General features: G+C 55.6%; 1 protein-coding gene across 4 annotated transcripts in view; it reads left to right on the plus strand.

Moving 5' to 3' along the window:
• The window catches only part of Unc13a (unc-13 homolog A), a 51,764-nt gene that overhangs the window by 3,456 nt on the left and 30,601 nt on the right, over window positions 1–17,707 (plus strand). For all 4 annotated transcript variants that reach the window (XM_076870422.2, XM_076870431.2, XM_076870449.2 and 1 more), the window contains exons 2-12: window positions 592–621; window positions 1,446–1,545; window positions 2,675–2,792; window positions 4,341–4,464; window positions 4,801–4,874; window positions 5,214–5,268; window positions 6,700–6,732; window positions 8,468–8,675; window positions 13,270–13,812; window positions 14,246–14,354; window positions 16,453–16,499. In XM_076870422.2, the coding sequence (XP_076726537.1) occupies window positions 592–621; window positions 1,446–1,545; window positions 2,675–2,792; window positions 4,341–4,464; window positions 4,801–4,874; window positions 5,214–5,268; window positions 6,700–6,732; window positions 8,468–8,675; window positions 13,270–13,812; window positions 14,246–14,354; window positions 16,453–16,499 (1,441 nt within the window). The remainder of the gene's footprint in view (window positions 1–591; window positions 622–1,445; window positions 1,546–2,674; window positions 2,793–4,340; window positions 4,465–4,800; window positions 4,875–5,213; window positions 5,269–6,699; window positions 6,733–8,467; window positions 8,676–13,269; window positions 13,813–14,245; window positions 14,355–16,452; window positions 16,500–17,707) is intronic.

Here is a 17,707-nt window from a genome sequence, read left to right on the forward strand (position 1 = left end):
GTGCCGTGGACCCAGATGAAGACGTGAATTGGAAAAGAAGGGGGCGGTGGAAGGAGGGAGAAGGGAAGTTCCCCTCCTGTAAACCAGTCGCACCTGGACCTCGATCCTCACACCCACCCCTTCCACACTGCTCAGAGGCAATCAATCCCAGAGGGCTTCCTGGAGGAGGCTTCTATTGTCACCTGCCTCCATTTCTTCTTAGCACTCTTGCTCCATTGCAGATGAAGGCTCAACTCCAGGAGGGCTGGGGCTGTGGGAGGTGGGGGACTGTGGGGACTGCTCCCGCCGTCCAGTTTCCTCCCACCCTAGGTCTGCCTGTACTCATCTGTCTGATGACCTCTCTCTCTCTCTCTCTCTCTCTCTCTCTCTCTCTCTCCCCCCTGCCTCCTTCATCCTCCTTGTTGCTGTCCCTGGCTTTGCCTCTTTCATTCGTTTGGTTGGCTGTGGCTTTCTCCCGTGTCTCTCGGTGTCTGTGACTCTCTGTGTCTCTGTGTCTCTCCTCTGTGTCTGTGGCTCTGGCTTGGACGTCTGTCCGTCTGTGTCCCCTCCACATCCCCCCCTCCTCTCCTCCCTTTCTGTCTCTCTCCACAGTCAAAAAAGCCAAGTTTGATGGTGCCCAAGGTAAGCGCCACTCCCCTGCCCGTCCGTCTGTCTGTCCCTGGAGAGGCTGGGAGGCTGTCTGGCTCTGCGTCCAGACTCAGACTTGGTTTCTGCGCAGGGAGGGGGGGCGTGGGAGGGTGGAGCTGGGAGGGGGACCTTGGCCTGGGATCGCCCTGTTTCCACTGTGTCCCCACCTTCCACCTGCCCTGGCCCAGGCCAGTGGGGCTCACCCGGAGCCTAGGCTTGGGGGGGGGTGTGTCTCGGGAGGCCAGGTGGGGACCAGACCTGCTACAGATGAGGATACCGAGGTCCAGAAAGGCAAAAACCAAAGGGAGGTTTTTTTTTTCTTTCTATTTAGAATAAAATCTTTTTTGTAGTTGTAGTTGGCCCGGCGCCTTGATTTCATTTATTTGTATGTGGTGCTGAGGACCCAACCCAGTGCCTCTCCTGGGCCAGGCAGCCCCAGCCCCAAAGGGAGTTTCTCACAGTCAGTTTTGTCCCTTTTCTGGGACCCTGGTCTTCCCAGCCAAAACCAAAGGCATGGTCTCAAGAGGGAACCCATGTTCCCGGAGCTGGCCTCGGGGACTTCAGGCCAGCAGGGGCTTCACAGCCGGCCCCGCCCCCAGCCCCGGAGCTGGTCATTTCTAGGCAGCTGGCTGAGGCCCCAGATTCCGGGTCTCCCCATCTCAGGCGTCCCCTCCCCCAGCCCGGCTTGTCGCCTGGGGGCCTGGCGTGGGGCGGGCTGGCCGGGCAGGAGCCCCTGCGGTCAGCTCGGGGACCCAGAACTCGGGAGCGGGCAGTGCAGTCCCTGAACTGCGTCGCTGACTCTGCTGTCTCCGCCACAGAGAAATTCAACACGTACGTGACCCTGAAGGTGCAGAATGTCAAGAGCACGACCATCGCGGTGCGCGGCAGCCAGCCCAGCTGGGAGCAGGACTTCATGTTGTGAGTCTGCGCGTCCAGCTCAGCCACGACCCTGCCCGCGCCGCGGCCACCTCGGGCAGTGCCTGGCACCGCCAGGGAGCCGAGTGACCTGTCCCTCCCTGCCCCGCCGGCCCTTTCCCAAAGCGCATCCAGAATCCAACCGCTTCCCTTTATCTCAGCAGCCACCGGCCAAGTCCCGGCCTCCGCCCCCGGCCTCCCGCTGCGGCCCGCCCCCCCCACAATCTGCTCTGCTCCAGGCAGCCAGGGGGATATTTTTAAAACTGTAAATCGCATCCTGTCACTCCTCTGTTCCAAACGTGTCCGTAGCTTGTCGACCTCAGAATACAGCCACACTCCTGCCCGCTGTCCCCGCCAACACCTCTCCATCTTCTCCTCCTCACCTGCCCCAGCCACAGGTTCCTCCCACAGCCCAGGTTGTGCAATCCCCATTTTACAGATGATGAAATGGAGGCCCAGAGAAGTAGAGCCACTGCTCAGTGTCACACAGCACGTTTGTGTCACAGCTGGGGTCGGGTCCCAGGCCACTCTCCACCCCCAGGCTATGCCCCAGCAGAGCCTGATGGTGGTGTGTCAGCTGCGGGCAGGAGACAGGAGAGGCCGGGCACGGAGGACCCTGAAGCAGAGGCCAGCGGGGGTGGGGTGGGGGATGGTGTGCGGGGGGAGGGGCAGGCAGTCCCTGAATTGGCCCATTTCCAGGGTGAACCCTCAAGGAGAGGGCATGAAAGTGCACGTGTTCATGTGCTCAGGAGCGCCCCCACCTGGTTGAGCAGAGGTGACACTGCAAGGCTGGAGACACCCAGACGCTGTCATCGGGGTACAGTGGGGCCAGGGCGGGGTTTCAGCAGCTTCTTCACTCTCCTGCATCATCAGGGTCCAAGGCTCCAGCAGGGGCTCAGAAGACAGGCATGGGACACATGTGACATGTGTCCCCGCTCCTTCCCTCCTGGCTGGCTTCTGTGGTACTCAAAGCCAGTCAGTTCCCACCTCTGGCCTCAGTTTCCCCTCTTGCCATCCAGCTAGGGGGGTTAAATTGCAATATGCTGTGTATCCTCAGGCAAACGAACTAACCTCTCTGAGCTCCCATGCTCTCCCCCCTGCTCCCCTGATACCCCGTCTCCCCTTTCCACAGTGAGATTAACCGCCTGGATTTAGGACTGACTGTGGAGGTGTGGAACAAGGGTCTCATCTGGGACACAATGGTGGGCACTGTGTGGATCCCACTGAGGACCATCCGACAATCCAATGAGGTGAGTGGTGGGTGGGCTGAAGGTGGGGAAGGAGGAGTGCCCAGAGGCTTGTGGCCTAAACAAGATGGGCATTTACTCTCTGCCCCCTGACAACATCTATGTATACCTTTGGGGTTGTTAAGACAGTTAAAGCCACTGGAGCCCAAGTTCCTTCAACTTGTTGCTCTTCCATATGACTTCTACCTCATGGTCCAAAGTGGCTGTTTGAGGCTCATCATTGCATTTTCATTCCAGCCAAGGAAAGGTAGTAAAAGGGAGTGCTCACCTGCTTAGTTAAGGGCCTAACCTGGAGGCTGCTCCAAGCATTTTAAATACATCCCATTGACCAAAACTGAATTGTCGTTCCACATGGCTTCAATGAATTCTGGGAAATGTAGTCTTAAGCCATGCCCCCATCACAGCTAAAAATAGATTTCTATGGAAGAAGGAGGGGGATGTGGGCAGCTAGTGTTCTGCGCCCCAGGAGGGCAGCAGGATGACACCAGCCAGAGGACAGTGTAGACAGAAGCCCAACACCTCCGCCCTCACACCACACCAGAGGGTGGGGACCACTCTAGTGACCTCCCTGTCCCCACAGCCCAGTTCTGGTCTCCTCTTGGGGCCTCCTGACCTGATTCTCACCCACTCTGTGCTGACCGCTGCAGGATCTTATGGCCTGGAGCTCTGAGCTGTCCCCCGCCCTGTCCCTTGGGAGGCCTTCGGCCTGACCTGCTCACTGTGCAGATCCTGGCCTCTGAGCCTTTGCAGATGCTGTTCCTGGGCCCCAGCGCCCTCCCTTCCACTCCCCTCTGAGCTACACCTCCCCCTCCTGAAGCCCTGGCCAACGTCCCTGGATCCCTCAGGCCTGGCCCTGACCTCATGGGCCCAGCGTGGCTTCCCAGGACTGTGAGTTCTTCAGGAGCCAGACTGATGCCTGGGGCCCTTGGGGACCCTGGCGTCACTCAGCATGAAGCTGGCACAGAGGCGGCTCCAGGGAGCATTTGGTTTTGAGTCAATGATTGAATGAACCAGGACAAGGGAGGAAATGAATGTAATAGTTCAAGGAAATGAGCCTCAAAAGAGGCCTCGAGTGGCCCCCGAAGTGTGAGGGGGGCCTGGTCCTGCGGGACAGCAGTCAGAGGACTCCACAGGAGACTGTAGTCATTTAAGAGATGAAAACACTGAGGTTCAGAGTGGACCCCCTTGCTCATCATCAGGGAACAGGCTCATTCTCTTTGGGCGTTTCCTCCTTGGGTGGTGGGAGGAGTGTGAAGCCAGAGTCCCCAAACCCCTCGTGACAAAGCTACACCAGCGCCTGCCTGCTCTCCTGGGTCCTCTCTCCTGGGTCCTCGCCTCCGGGTTTCCCTGACCTGCCACGCGGCTCTGGGCTGAGACCCTGCCTTTCTGAGGGTCAGTGTCCTCACTATGAAGTGGGGGGGGACCCTTGCCCTCCAGGTAGGGGTGATATGGGGTGAGGGGTGCCTTGTGAGAGGGCGGGGGGCCTGCTGGGGACACGCTCCCCTTAGCTAACCAGAGCCCTTGGCCCCTGTCACCCTCCCACGACCTCAGGATGGCCCTGGAGAGTGGCTGACGCTGGACTCCCAGGTGATCATGGCGGACAGCGAAATCTGCGGCACCAAGGACCCCACGTTCCACCGCATCCTGCTGGACACGCGCTTCGAGCTGCCCCTGGGTGAGTCCCAGCTTCCCTACGCCCCCAGTCCAGGGGAGTGGCCGGGTCCAGCTGGGCCCAGCCAGCCCTCCACGCTGGGGACTGGGTCCCCTCCCCAGAAGGGCGTCTCCTGGGGGCACCGAGTTGGCAGAGATGTCCCCACTGCATGCCTGAGACCATCCTGTCCCCTGTGCGTCACCTATGAGTGGCAGATGTCCCCGACCCTCGGGGCTCAGGTCTGGGGGTCCCGGCTGGGCCTTGGCAGGGCCTCGGGCTGCCAGGAAGAGAGACGGCCAGGGGCAGGGAGCCCTCAGCTGGGTCCACCAGCCCGGCCGCCTCAGCCCACTGTGCCCGCAGACATCCCCGAGGAGGAGGCGCGGTACTGGGCCAAGAAGCTGGAGCAGCTGAACACCCTGAGGGACCAGGACGAGGTGCGGCCTCCCCTCCCCCTCCCCTCCCCCTCGCCACCTCTGTCCCCCCACCCCTTGTTCTTCCCTGCGTCTGTTCAGAGGGCTCTGTCACGCAGCTGCAGTGGTAGGGTGGGCATGGTGGGGGGGACGGGGACATGGGTGCCAGTTGTGAAGCAGGGGACGCGCAGTGCAGTGAGGACAGAGCCTCTCCTTGGCATGACTCTTCTCAGATCCCTCCCCGCCCCCGCCCCCGCTCTGTCCCCTCTTTCTCTGGTAGCCGGAGGGGCAGGAGGCCGACGGGAGGGGACACAGGGCTGGGGACCTTCTTGGCCCTGAGCACCTCCCTGTCCCTCTCGGCAGTACTCCTTCCAGGACGAGCAGGACAAGCCGCTGCCCGTGCCCAGCAGCCAGTGCTGTGAGTACCTGCCCTGCCCAGAGGACCCCCCTGCGCAGAAGAGTCCTAGGGGGACAGTGTCCCTTGATGGGGGAAGAGAAGTGATGGGGGGCTTGGGCCCTGTCCCATCCTGCAGTATGGTCGCAGGCCCATCCCTGTCCCTCCCAGACCCCTGGGGTCCTCCTCTTAGGGACAGGGCATCCCACAGGGGCCTCACCCTGCGGGCTGTGGGGGCCCAGAACCCGAGCAGAGATGCTTGCGGACCCCTGAGCTCCCATCAGCCCTGGCCAAGGGCCCGCAGCTCATCTGACAAACTGGGCTCAGGGCCACCAGACCCCAGGCCACCAGACCCCAGGCCGCCCACAGTCAGACGGTGGGGTCCACGCAGCCAACACCCGATCAGAGAATGTGCACCCTGGGGCTGCGGCTCCTTCATGAGCAGTTTTCTTAAGTGAAACTGGAGGCATGGGAAACGGACCCGCCCCAGGTCACATGCTTGGCAGCCAGGACTCGCCCAAGTCTGTAGGACCTGCGGTGACTGCCCACGGTGGCCCCGCCGGCCCCCGCCCCCTGCCCTCCCTCGGGCGGGAGCTGTAAAGGTGCTGCTGTCCCTCGGTCCTCTGAACCTCCTCTCCACTGGCCACGCCAAAGTCCCCTGCCCCACGGAGCCCTCAGTCCTCTGGAGTGGGACAAAGGGACAGATGATGTGGCCCTAGGGCAGGTCCCCTGCTCCCCTGCAGCTCTTCAACCTCCTCTCCTTTCCACCCGCTCCCCTCCTCCTTTCCTCCCCTCTTGGTCTCCCCCATATCCACGTGTCCCCCCTGTGCCCAGGAGGGTGGTGAAGGAGTCGGGGGTGGAGATTCTGGGGACCGCCAGGGGACCTCCCTCCCAGACTGACTTGGGTTGGGTCTGATTGGGAAAATGGAGCCTGAATCTACTCTGTGCCTCCTCTGGGAGTGTTTCCTCACCCCTCTTTCCCAGAGGAGCCAGGATTCCAGAGGGACTTTCTCTGAGGTGACAGTATTGGGGATAAAAGGGGAATGTGTTTTTTTTCCCTTGGCCTGTTGCTCAGAGCCTGTGTGACTTTGGGCTGCTCACTGACCCTCTCTGAGCCCATTTCTTCACTTATTTAAAAAATAAAAATAAAAAAAGCCAAATGATGGAAGCCACCCAACAGGGTGTTTGGGAGCTTAGGGTTCCCAAGGTCATGTGATTATCTGTCCATGAGCTGGGGGGAGGGAAGAGGGGGGGAACTCTGACCCCAGACTTCAGAGTCTGCAAGCCCTGGGTCCAAATGCCCTCATTGCTACTTTCTGGCTGAGGCCAGGGAAGAGGGTCCAAAGGAAGCAGATGTCAGCCATGAGGGGGACCCTGGGGGACGGGGGAGGGGAGGACGCAGGGAGAGCCCCTCCCTCCGCCCCCCTTTATCATCTCTGCCCCTTCTCTTTGTAGGCAACTGGAATTATTTTGGCTGGGGTGAACAGAGTAAGTAACCCTGACCCAATGGAGGCTCACGGGGAGGCGGGCATCTTGGTGACCCCCAGGTCCTCCACCCAGCGCCCCCTAATGGGGAGCTGAGACTGCCACATGGGGCTCAGAGGGCTGGCAAGACCCTCTCCTGCGCCCTCCGGGCCCCGTCCATCAACACCAGTCTCGGGGTCACGCTCTGTCTGGTGGGGCGCAGGCATGGCCATTGGGTGCGGTGACTCGGCAGGGAGGACTAGACAGGTGGAGTCCCGCTGGGCACCAGGACCCCCTCCTCTTGTCCCCGTGTATAATCCATCTCCTCTCCTCCCTCTTTGTCCCCCGTCTTCCTCCTGGAAAGAGACCCCCTCACTCAGAGGGCTGCAGGAGGGAGGGAGGGAGGCCGGCAGCCAGGGCTGAGCCCAGGGGCACCTGGACGCCTCCCCGGGCAATGCCCGCCAGCCCCCCCACCTGCCAGGGAAGGAGGCCACACCCCCCAGGCAGACCTGCTCCCCCTAGGAAATGGCTTCCTGTCCTTCCTTTCTAGAAAAATTTCTTCCTGTCCTCCACCTGCTGGAGCCCCGTCCCCTTCCCCACATCCTCTTTGGTCCAGGGGAGTCTCTCTAAAGATCCTCCTGCCTCAGCTTCCTGAGCTGCTAGGATCACAAGCATGCACCACCGCACCTGGCCAGAGTCACATTTTTGATGCTGTTGGTGACATCATATCCCCTTCCCCATGCAGCAAAGGCCTAAAGGTGCCCCTCACTGGTCAGAGGTTTTGGGACCTGGGATTTGCCCCTGACCCACACACTTTCCCCTACTTTTCTGGTTTTCTACATCAACTGAATTTTGCTTTACTTTCAAAAGAAACATAACTGTATCATTCTTTTAAATTAAAAAAGTAACCTGTGCATTATTGAAATAAAGACTTCCCATGGGGCTGGGGTTGTGGCTCAGCGGTAGAGCTCTGGCCTAGCACGTGCAAGGCCCTGGGTTCGATCCTCAGCACCACATAAAAATAAATAACAAAATAAAGGTATTGTGTCCAACTACTTCTTAAAAAAAAAAAAAAAAAAAAAAAGACTTCCCAGAAGGTACAGAAAAGAAGAGAGAAAAAAATGTTTGCATCCTAATTATTCTACTACCCGGGTGTGTGGCTTTAAAATTAGAATCCTCTTTCTTTAGACTTTAGAAAATAAACTGTTTTCTTTGTACTAGGAGCCCAGCCAAGCCAGTGTGTGCTTCAGTTCCAGCAATACTGGGGGCTGGGGCGGGGCTCCTGCGGTCTTGCTGGCCTGAGCTCCAAGGGTGGGGGGGCGGGGGTTGGTGCAGGTGCAGGCCCCGGGCCCTCCTCAGACACCGGGCAATCTCAGGGCTGAAGGGTAGCTGCTCCTCCCGCTCTCCCTCCGAGTATGTAGCTTCTCTTAAGGAAACCAACTGCCTGGTGGGGAAGGAAAATCCCAGCTCATTTTCCAGAGCGTCTGGACTTTGACAAGGTTCATCATTTGAGCTGAAGGACACCCTCTAGATCATCCCTGTCGTCTTCAAATTACAGGACACTCAGACTCTAGGTCTGGTGTGACCCTCCTTCCTCAGCCCATGCCTCTGTTAACCTAGCCCACGTCCCTCCAGCATTACCAGGGGGCATTCTCTTCTTGGTGAGCAGCCAATAAAGACTCCCCAAGGCTGGGGACTGCACTGACCCCGTGTGCCCGCTCTCTCCTCACTCTCCCCACTTACCTGCTCTCTCTTCCAGACGATGACCCCGACAGTGCTGTGGATGATCGGGACAGTGACTACCGCAGTGAGACCAGCAACAGCATCCCGCCGCCCTATTACACCACGTCGCAGCCCAACGCCTCTGTCCACCAGTATTCTGTCCGCCCGCCGCCTCTGGGGTCCCGGGAATCCTACAGCGACTCCATGCACAGTTATGAGGAATTCTCCGAGGCGCGGGTCCTCAGGTAGCTGCCATGGCGTGTGGGAGGGTCGCTGTCCCCGGGAGTGGGGCGCAGTAAGCAGATCTCGGAGAAGGGGGTCCACGCCCTCTTGTGGGCGGTGGAATCCTGCTTTACCGAAGGGCAAGAAAGTCCATGAGGTTCACGAAAGGCGGCTGGTTTGGGCTGAAGCAAGAGGGACCTTGAGGCCCGAGAGGTTTCCTGGACCTAAGGGACCTCTGTGGCATACCCTTTAGAAGCCACTGGCCCCTGCGTACTGTGTGACCGGGCAGAGGAGAGGGGCTGACGGAAGGGGAAAGGTCTAACCAGTATGTGTCTGGGGGGCCCAGTGATGGCCCCGCCCTTCCCCCATTGGCCCCGCCCCTCTTCCACTTGGCCCCGCCCTTCCCTGTGGCCCCGCCTTTCCTCCGCATGGCCCCGCCCTGTGTTCTCCCAGCAAGACTCCATACTTCGGAATTGAAAGTTAGCCCTAGATCTTGAGCCCAGGAACAAGAAACTCATTTCAGGTGTAAAATCTAAGGGAATGCCAGCCAGGCCTGGTGGTGCACACCTATAATCTCAGGGACTTGTGAGGTTAAGGCATGAGGAGATCAGGTTCAAGGCCAGGTCAGCAGCTTAGCAAGACCCTGCCTCAAAATAAAAAATAAAAAGGGCTGGGAATGTGGTTCAGTGGTTCAGCACCCCTGGGTTCAATCCCCAGTGTCTCTCATGTGCTGTCTCTCTGTCCACACACATGAAAAGAAATTAAGGGATGCCCAAAAACTCATTCAAATAAGTAATATTTTAGTGTTTTATTGCATACAAATATAATACACATATCTATGTTTATAAAATATAAATTATACCTATAATATATTCTATATAATATGTATATTTATGCATGTTGCCGGGGATCAGAACCAGGGCTTCGGGCTTGCTAGGTGAGTGCTCCCTCACGGAGCTCCATCCCCAACCCTTAGTGTTATATTTTGATAGATCCATGAATTGAAAAAGAAGCGAGCCAGCTGGGTGCTGGGACACACACCTGTAATCCCAGCAACTCTGGAGGCTGAGGCAGAAAGATCATGAGTTCAAAGCCAGCCTCAGCAACATAGCCAGGCCCTGAGCGACAAGCGAGACCATGTCTCTGTATAAAATATATAAACGGGCAGGGGATGTGGCTCGGTGGTTAAGTGCCCCTGAGTTCAATCAAAATATAATTTAAAAGAAAACCTTCCTACACTTCCTACTCAATCTTTAGCATCAAGGATTTCTTTGCAGGTATCGAACAATTTTTTTTAAGTTCCTATATTTTGTATAGGACACTAGACACAAAACCTGTCTAGTTTATAGATAAAACATTCCAGAAGAAACTTTTTAAAAGCTGGGACACATACTCTATTCTGTTGATATTTAAGATCCAAGGAAATGGAAGGATACACTCCGTGTGACGCTTTTAGGTCGGAAGTGGGGGTTGAATCACACCCAGCTGGGTTTTCTCTGGCCATCCTTCCACAAATCTTGGAGCCATCTGTAATCTTTAACTAAAAATGAAAACCCAGATCTCTCTTTATTTGTACTTGCAACTTTTTCAAACTCTCTTCAGAAGCGCTTCCTCTCTCTAGCAGTTCCCGCGACCATTTCTGCAGTCAGCGTGGTCTTTAACGCTTTGTTCTTGGCGGGCACGGGCTCCACTTATGCAATTATTGGAAGAAAGTTTCAGTGCATTGGAAGCAGCCCAGAGGAAAGTGAGGCACTGAACATAAATAAAATATTAACTCCTCATCAAGAAGGAAGTTTATCTTAGAGGAAACAAAGCAAGGTAGTAATCAGCCTGGTGTCATCCGCAGAGTTCTGGGAAGAGTATTTGCCTGGAAATATTTTCCTTAGAGGGGAAAATGGATTCTCTAAGACTCTTCTTCCTTGGGGTGGAGGGTGCACAATGCCCCTCACAATCTCTGTGAATGTCCCTGAAGCTGGAAGCACGGGTGGATTGTGCCCATCTTACAGGTGGGGAAACTGAGGCCCATGGGGCAGGGGGTGTTGCTCACGTCTCTAGGCTGCTGTGCATGGAGCTGGTTTCTGTCCAGCTCTGGCTGGTGCAGCTTGACCTTCACCTCTTATCTTGTGTACGTGGCCATTTCACATTCTTCTCTGGCCTGATGTCTATCCATCGGTCTCTGATGGAGTCCTGTCTATTGTGCAAATTTCTGAGAAGGCACAGGGGGTGGTGCAGAGCAGGAAGGAGGAGACCCCCCAACCCAAGCTTGGCCGTGCATGGGTGAAGGAGACTTTCCAGAATGGGGGATGGACGCAGGGGCAGGAACCACCTGCGTCCCCTGAGCAACTCGCGTCACCCTCTGTGGCCATCCTAGCCGATACTGGGCTCCGAGAGGCTGGCCACTGGAACAGGCCAGGGCTCAGCTGGAGGGAGGGACAGGGCGCGGCATTATGGTGGTGTGGGAAGACAGGGAATGCTTCCTGGAGGAGGGTGCATGGGTCCCCCCTTCAAGGATGAATACGTCATCCCAGGAGGGGAGAGGGATTCCAGGCAGCAGAAACAGTGGCTCGGGGCTGGAAGGGTGAGGGGGCCGAATCATGCAATTGAAAGTTAGCCCTAGATCTTGAGCCCAGGAACAAGAAACTCATTTCAGGTGTAAAATTTCAGGGAATGCCAGCCAGGCGTGGTGGTGCACACCTATAAAGGATGAGTAAGAATTTACCAGGTAAAGCCAGCAAGGAAGGGCGTTGGCCTCTGAGAAGGCTGGTTCAAGGGCAGCGGAGCCTGGGGAGGCACCTGAGTGGTATCAGCCTCCGAATGTCAGAGCCTGGGCTGGGAGGAGTCTTGGGGATCACCGAGTACCACCCCTCAGTTTGAGAAGTGGAAACGAAGCCTGTTAAACCAGTTTATATGGCGGCCAAGTTTGCAGGTGGACAAGCTGGGACCCCAGCCCTACCGGGTCACCTAGAATGTGCCGGGGTGGACCTTGAAGAACCCACCAGCAGAGGGCGCCCTAGTCCTTCAGTGCCCGCTAATCGCTGCTGCTCCCTCAGCCTCTCTGGTGGCTAGTAGGTCAGTGCTAAAAAGCAACTAACTAAACACACAATCTAGCAAAAAAAGGGCTTGAGGGAGAAGCCCCTCGTATGATCCCTAAAGCACCCCCAGGACTGGCTGGGAAGCACTGAGGCTGGAAACTCAGTATTTAAGATGGAGACAAATGACATGCTTTGAATGACCACACCTTCTGTTGGAAGGTTAGTGGTGGGCCCCGGGCTGGCTCGCCTTTCCTAGGGCAGAGACAGGTAATTTTCTCTGTTCATGCAGAGAACAATCTAGGGTGCATATGAGGAGCATATAATGAGGGCCTGACCTGGCCAGTGGGTGTGAACACACCCAGGAAATGGACATTTCAGAGGGTCCTAAAGGATGAGTAAGAGTTTACCAGGTAAAGCCAGCAAGGAAGGGTGTTCCTGGAGAGGGCTTGGCCTCTGCAAAGGCCCGGTGTTGGACGTAAACTGAGGGTGTTGAAGGAATAGCGAGGAGGCTGCGGTGGAGGGTGTGGGAAAGTGGAGGGAGGTTGGGGTGGGAGGCTGGGAGCCTGGGCCCCATGAGGCTGAGCACAGGTTTTATTGCAAGGTACTAGGGAGCCATGGCAGGATTTGCAACAAGAGAGGGATGCAATTTGCTTTATGGTTCTAAGAACCCCTTGTGGCCTTTAAGGGAGCAAGGTCCATTGGGGACAAGAGTAGATGTTGGGACAGAATCTAGACTCAGGACTACTTAGGAAAGTGGATGCATTTCCTATTCTTCCTTTTTTTAATATTTATTTTTTAGTTGTAGATGGACATATACCTTTATTTTATTGATTTCTATGTGATGCTGTGGATCAAACTCAGGGTCTCTCATGTGCTAGACAAGCACTTTACCACTGAGCCCCAATCCCAGCCCCAGCATTTCCTAATCTTTATTTTTACTTTTGCAGTGCGGGGCCTCACGCTGCTAGACTGGTGCTCTGTCACTGAGCCACACCCCGGGCCTCCCATATACATTTGAGGCAGAGGCACGGGGACCTGCTGCGGTGGGGGTTGTGGGTGGCTGGCAAGAAACAGAGGCAGGGGGGCCCAGGCTAAGGTTGGGGACACCAAGAGCCAGGCGTGGCCACATTCGAGTTCTGGAAGCACCAGGTGACCATGGAGGCTGTGGTGGGGAGCTGATCTAGGATCCCAAGACCTGAGCAGCAACCTCAGGGGGCACAGAGACGCCAGAGCCTCACAGGCAGGTGTACTGACCTAATGACATCACCAGGGACTGGGGCGTGACTTAGTGGCAGAGCACTCACCCAGCATGCACCAGGCCCTGGGTTCATTCTCAGCACCAAAAAAGAAAGAAAGGTAATAATATCATCAATCTGGTGTATTGCCCGTCCCTCTACCCAGATGTAAATGCCACAAGAGCAGGAACTTGGGTCTTTTTTGTTCTCAGCTGTGTTTCTTGGTGCCTACTGTATGCATGTACACAGTAGGTGCTCAATTGATGCAGGGCGAACGCCAGGGTGATGCTGGGGCTCAGGGTTAGTGGTGGGCACCCCAGGCCTGAGCTCCAGCCCATCCCATCCCGCAGCCCCACCGGAAGCAGCCACTACGCCTCCTCGGGAGAGCTGAGCCAGGGCAGCTCCCAGCTGAGCGAGGACTTCGACCCGGACGAGCAGAGCCTGCAGGGCTCCGAGCTGGAGGACGAGCGCGACCGGGACTCCTACCACTCCTGCCACAGCTCCGTGAGCTACCACAAAGACTCGCCCCGCTGGGACCAGGACGAGGAGGACCTGGAGGAGGACCTGGAGGAGGACCTGGAGGAGGACTTGGAGGAGGACTTGGAGGATGAGGAGCTGCCCGAGGAGGAGGAGGAAGAGGAGGAGGAGGAGGAGGTGGAGGAGGAGGAGGAGGTGCCCGACGACCTGGGCAGCTATGTCCAGCAGGAGTCAGTCGCAGTGGAGCCCAAAGACTTCAAGCGCCTCAGCCACCCGCCAGCTGCTCCCGAGAAGGAGGACAAGGCCCCCACCGTGCCCACGGAGGCCCCCGATGTGCCCAAGGCGACCTCCAAGCCACCCACACCTGAAGAGGTGCCTGGAGCACCCGAGTCTGAACCCCCCAAGGCTGAGGAGAGGTAACAGTTGGGGCTGAGGGGCCCGGAGGGGCTGGGTCAAGGTCACGGGTCAACAAGGCCATGCAGGAAGGGTGTGATTGTGGACCTGGGCAGTTGTGGGTCTGGAGTGTCACAGGGCCATGCATTTATTGAAGGACTCAGAGGTGACAAGGTGGGTAAGTGGGTTCATGAAAGGCTCTTAGGGGCGTGACCTTAGGGGCTGCTGAGACAGGAGAGGCCTCAGAGCATCTGAATGACCAGGGACAAACGGAATTACCAAGGGCCAGAGGGGCCAGGGGGTTCTGGTGGTGAAGGGATCAGGGGGTGGGGGGTGAGTCTGGAGGGTGATAGCGATTCTAAGGAGCCAGAGAGGCCACAGCGTGCATGGCTTGGAAGGCAGAGGGTCAGGGGAAGGGATCATGGCCCTGGCAGCTCATCACGTTCCCTGTCTCAGTTTCAGGCCACGGGAGGATGAGGAAGGCCAAGAGGGTCAGGACTCCATGTCCAGGGCCAAGGCTAACTGGCTGCGAGCCTTCAACAAGGTGCGGATGCAGCTGCAGGAGGTGAGTGAGCTGCACGCAGCCCCGCCCACACCAGCTTGACCACGCCCAATACCACACCCTCACGCAGCTTGACCCCACCCACTACCAGTTCAGGCTAATTGCCACGCCCAACTCCCCTCTCCTGTTCCTGCTGGTATTCAGAATGGACGTACCTGCTTCCCACATCCCGCTGCGCCCCGCCCACCCTGACCCTTTCCTGCCATGGCTTCCTCATGCTGCGCGCCACCTCGCACCCCTGCCAACTTGATCCCTGTGCCCTGGCCTTGCCCACACCCTGCCTAAAGACAGCTTGGCCACGCCCATTTTCCCACCTCCTGCAGCCCTGCCTTTGCCACCTCCACAGCCAAGTTCTTGGCCCACCCACACCTGCTTGGCCCCGCCCATTGCTGCTCTGGCCTGCTGGGCAGTGCTGCACCAGCAGGGGATGTGAGGCTGGGAAAGGAAGGTCAGAGACCCCAGGCTTTAGCCTCCTGGAGGTAGGCATGGACAGGAGGCCAAAGGAGGTGCCCAGCCAAGGCTTCCGTTAAGGGCTTCTGCTTGGCACAGGGAGGACTTTCAAGGTGGAAAAAGAGGAATTTATTATGAGAGCGTTAGGTTAATACGGGGGAGGGATATTCATGTCTTTAGGGGCCTAGGCTGAGATCTCCAGGAACTGAGGTGCCACCTCTTTTTACTCCTTGCTGGCTGGTAGGTGTCTTGAGCCTTGAAGGCAGAGAGAGCCTAGGTGGAGTTAACCCTGTATTCTAGTTTTGGAAGAACCACTTCTCAAATGATCAACATGTCAACATGCAGAGCTGAGCAGAATCTGACCCAAAGATTAAGACAGCAGGGGAGACAGACACCATAGGAAGGCAGAGACACCAGGCCTCTTCCTTCCATTCCAGTAAGCACAGACGCCTGTAGGACCAAAGGAAGAGTCAGCGTTTTCCAAAAAAGTGACCTTCAGGTCCTAGAAGAGTAACCTAGGCAACTGTCATGAGCACATAGCCAGACGTCAGGGATGTGATCTACAGCAAAGCTAGTGGGAGACTAACAATGTATTTCCTGGCTGCATGTCCTCCAAGATTAGTGATTTTTAGATCTATTAAGAGAATGTGAAGCCAGAGGGTTTATTTAGGGTTTTTATTTAGGGTTTTCCCTGTTAAAAATTGTAGGTCATTGTCCAGATTAGAGGAAGATGTGAGGTTGGGTCAGCATCAGAGAAGAAGTAAGGTGAAAGATTTAACTTCTGGGGTGACTGCAAATGGGCAGTGGGGTTGAAGCCACTCATTATTCCTTCATTCTGCCCACCTGGGTTGTGTCATCCACAGTGACCTTTCAAGCTGGGGTGAGGCTGGCAGAAGACCCTAAACAAACACCTGAGACCATTAAATATCAAAGTCTCAGAAGTTTCGAACAAATGTCTTATTTGCTTTGAAATGAAATTTTATATTATTTTTGACTAATTAATACATTCACATGATTCTAAATTCGAAAAAGAAAGAGTATATAGTAAAAAAGTCTATTGAGTAACTTTCGCTAAGTCAGCAAGTTAAATGCAGCCTTCACTGTTGCCGGTGGAACTAGTGATATGACAAGAAAAATAAATTTGGGCAGGTTATCTGGGTTTCACAGAAGAACAATAAAACTACCCCAAGGTGATCAGGAAAGCTTCCTAGAGGAGGTAACACTTAAAGATGAGTGACATTCTGGCTGTGTGTGCCTCAGTGGTGGAACACTTGCAAGATCTGGGTTCCAGCACCACAAAGGGAAGAATCAGATATGCAAAATATTTCAACATTATTTCAGAAGAGCACTGCTTCCTTTAATCCCAGAGCTACAGAGGACAAGTTCTTGTTGGGGATGATGCTAACAAACCCCGAGGTTTGACAAGTGAGATTTGATTGAGGTTGGTGACAGAGAGAAATCTCCCCCAGCCCACTTTAAAGATGGACAAACTAAGGCTCAGAGAAATCTGGAGAACTCCCTAAGGACACACAGCTGGGAGTAGGACCCAGGTTCCTGACTCTAAGCCCAAAGGGGAGACAGAGTTGAATTGCAGTCTGCCGTGGGATTGGAGGACAACCACACTGACCATGTCCATCTGTCTGTCCTGCAGGCCCGAGGAGAAGGAGAGATGTCCAAATCCCTCTGGTTCAAGGGCGGGTAAGTAACACTACTGAAGGAAATGGAAGTAATTTTTGAACTCAGAGCTTAAGGCTCATCTGCATGTGAGGGCCAACCTAGTGGGGGTGAGGGGTGGCCTCATTTAGAGAGGAGACGGATATTGGGCAAGGTAATGTGGCCAGGATATGGTGGTGCATGCCTGTAATCTTAATTACTCAGGTAGCTGAGGCAGGAGGGTAGCAAGTTTGAGGCCAGCCTGGGCAAACTTAAAAAGGGCTGGGGTGTAGCTCAGTGGCAGAGCATCCTTGGGCTCAATCCTCAGAAATGAAGGGGTTAAAAACAATGTGGCCACGACCTATGGTCCTTAACCACACTCATATGCTAAAGCTGGCAATCTTTGAACTGATCTAAAGATACTGAATAATTGAGAGGCTCTGCTGCTTTTAGGTTATGGATGGGGAAACTGAGTCCAGAGAGATGTGTGCTCTGTTTAAGGAACTTGTATAATTCAAGGCCATTTCTCCTTGGAAAATTGTTTTGTTTTGTTTTGAAATTGGGTCTCCCTATATTGCCCAATATTGCTGGCCTCGAATCACTGCGCTCAAATATCCTCCTGCTTCAGCCTCTCAAGAAACTGAGACTCCAGGCACATGCCACCACACCCAGCAGAAATAAATTTAAGATAAAGCAGAAACAAATTCCCACGTCCTCCATCTGCAATCCTGGAGCACATTTTTTGCTTCGATTCTGTTTTTAAATTTCTCAGATTCTTGCTACAGTTGAAGGCTTTTCAATTGACGACAGTCATTTAGACTTAATTGGAGCATGCTGTCGTAGCTGACGTCTTAAGATTTGCAGGGGTGTTGGCTGGTGAGGTTACGGATGCACAAGATAATTTTTAATGACATTCGTGTTTGAAAATAGCAGCAAGAGAATGACCTCTTTCCCTTCCTTGCACATCCTTTGTGAACAGAGGCAGGGAGATAAGTGGCTATGATTAAAAGAGCCGGTGCCCCTGCTGGGGATTGCCCCGGATGCAGAGCCTGAGATGGGGATTCCTGCGCTCCTGATTTATGGGGCAGGGGCTCTCAGCACACTTGTGGTCCAGGCGCCTTTTAACTCTCAGTCTGGAGCCTCTGGAAGGTCTCCTCCACAGTCATTGGCTGCCGGGGATCTCCCATTGACCAATGGGAACCTTCAGAGAGGAGCCACGCCCTGAAATCTCAAAGGATGGCTACACCTCTCTG

This window comes from Callospermophilus lateralis, chromosome 1 (assembly GCF_048772815.1).
Source record: "Callospermophilus lateralis isolate mCalLat2 chromosome 1, mCalLat2.hap1, whole genome shotgun sequence".
Lineage (NCBI taxonomy): Eukaryota > Metazoa > Chordata > Mammalia > Rodentia > Sciuridae > Callospermophilus > Callospermophilus lateralis.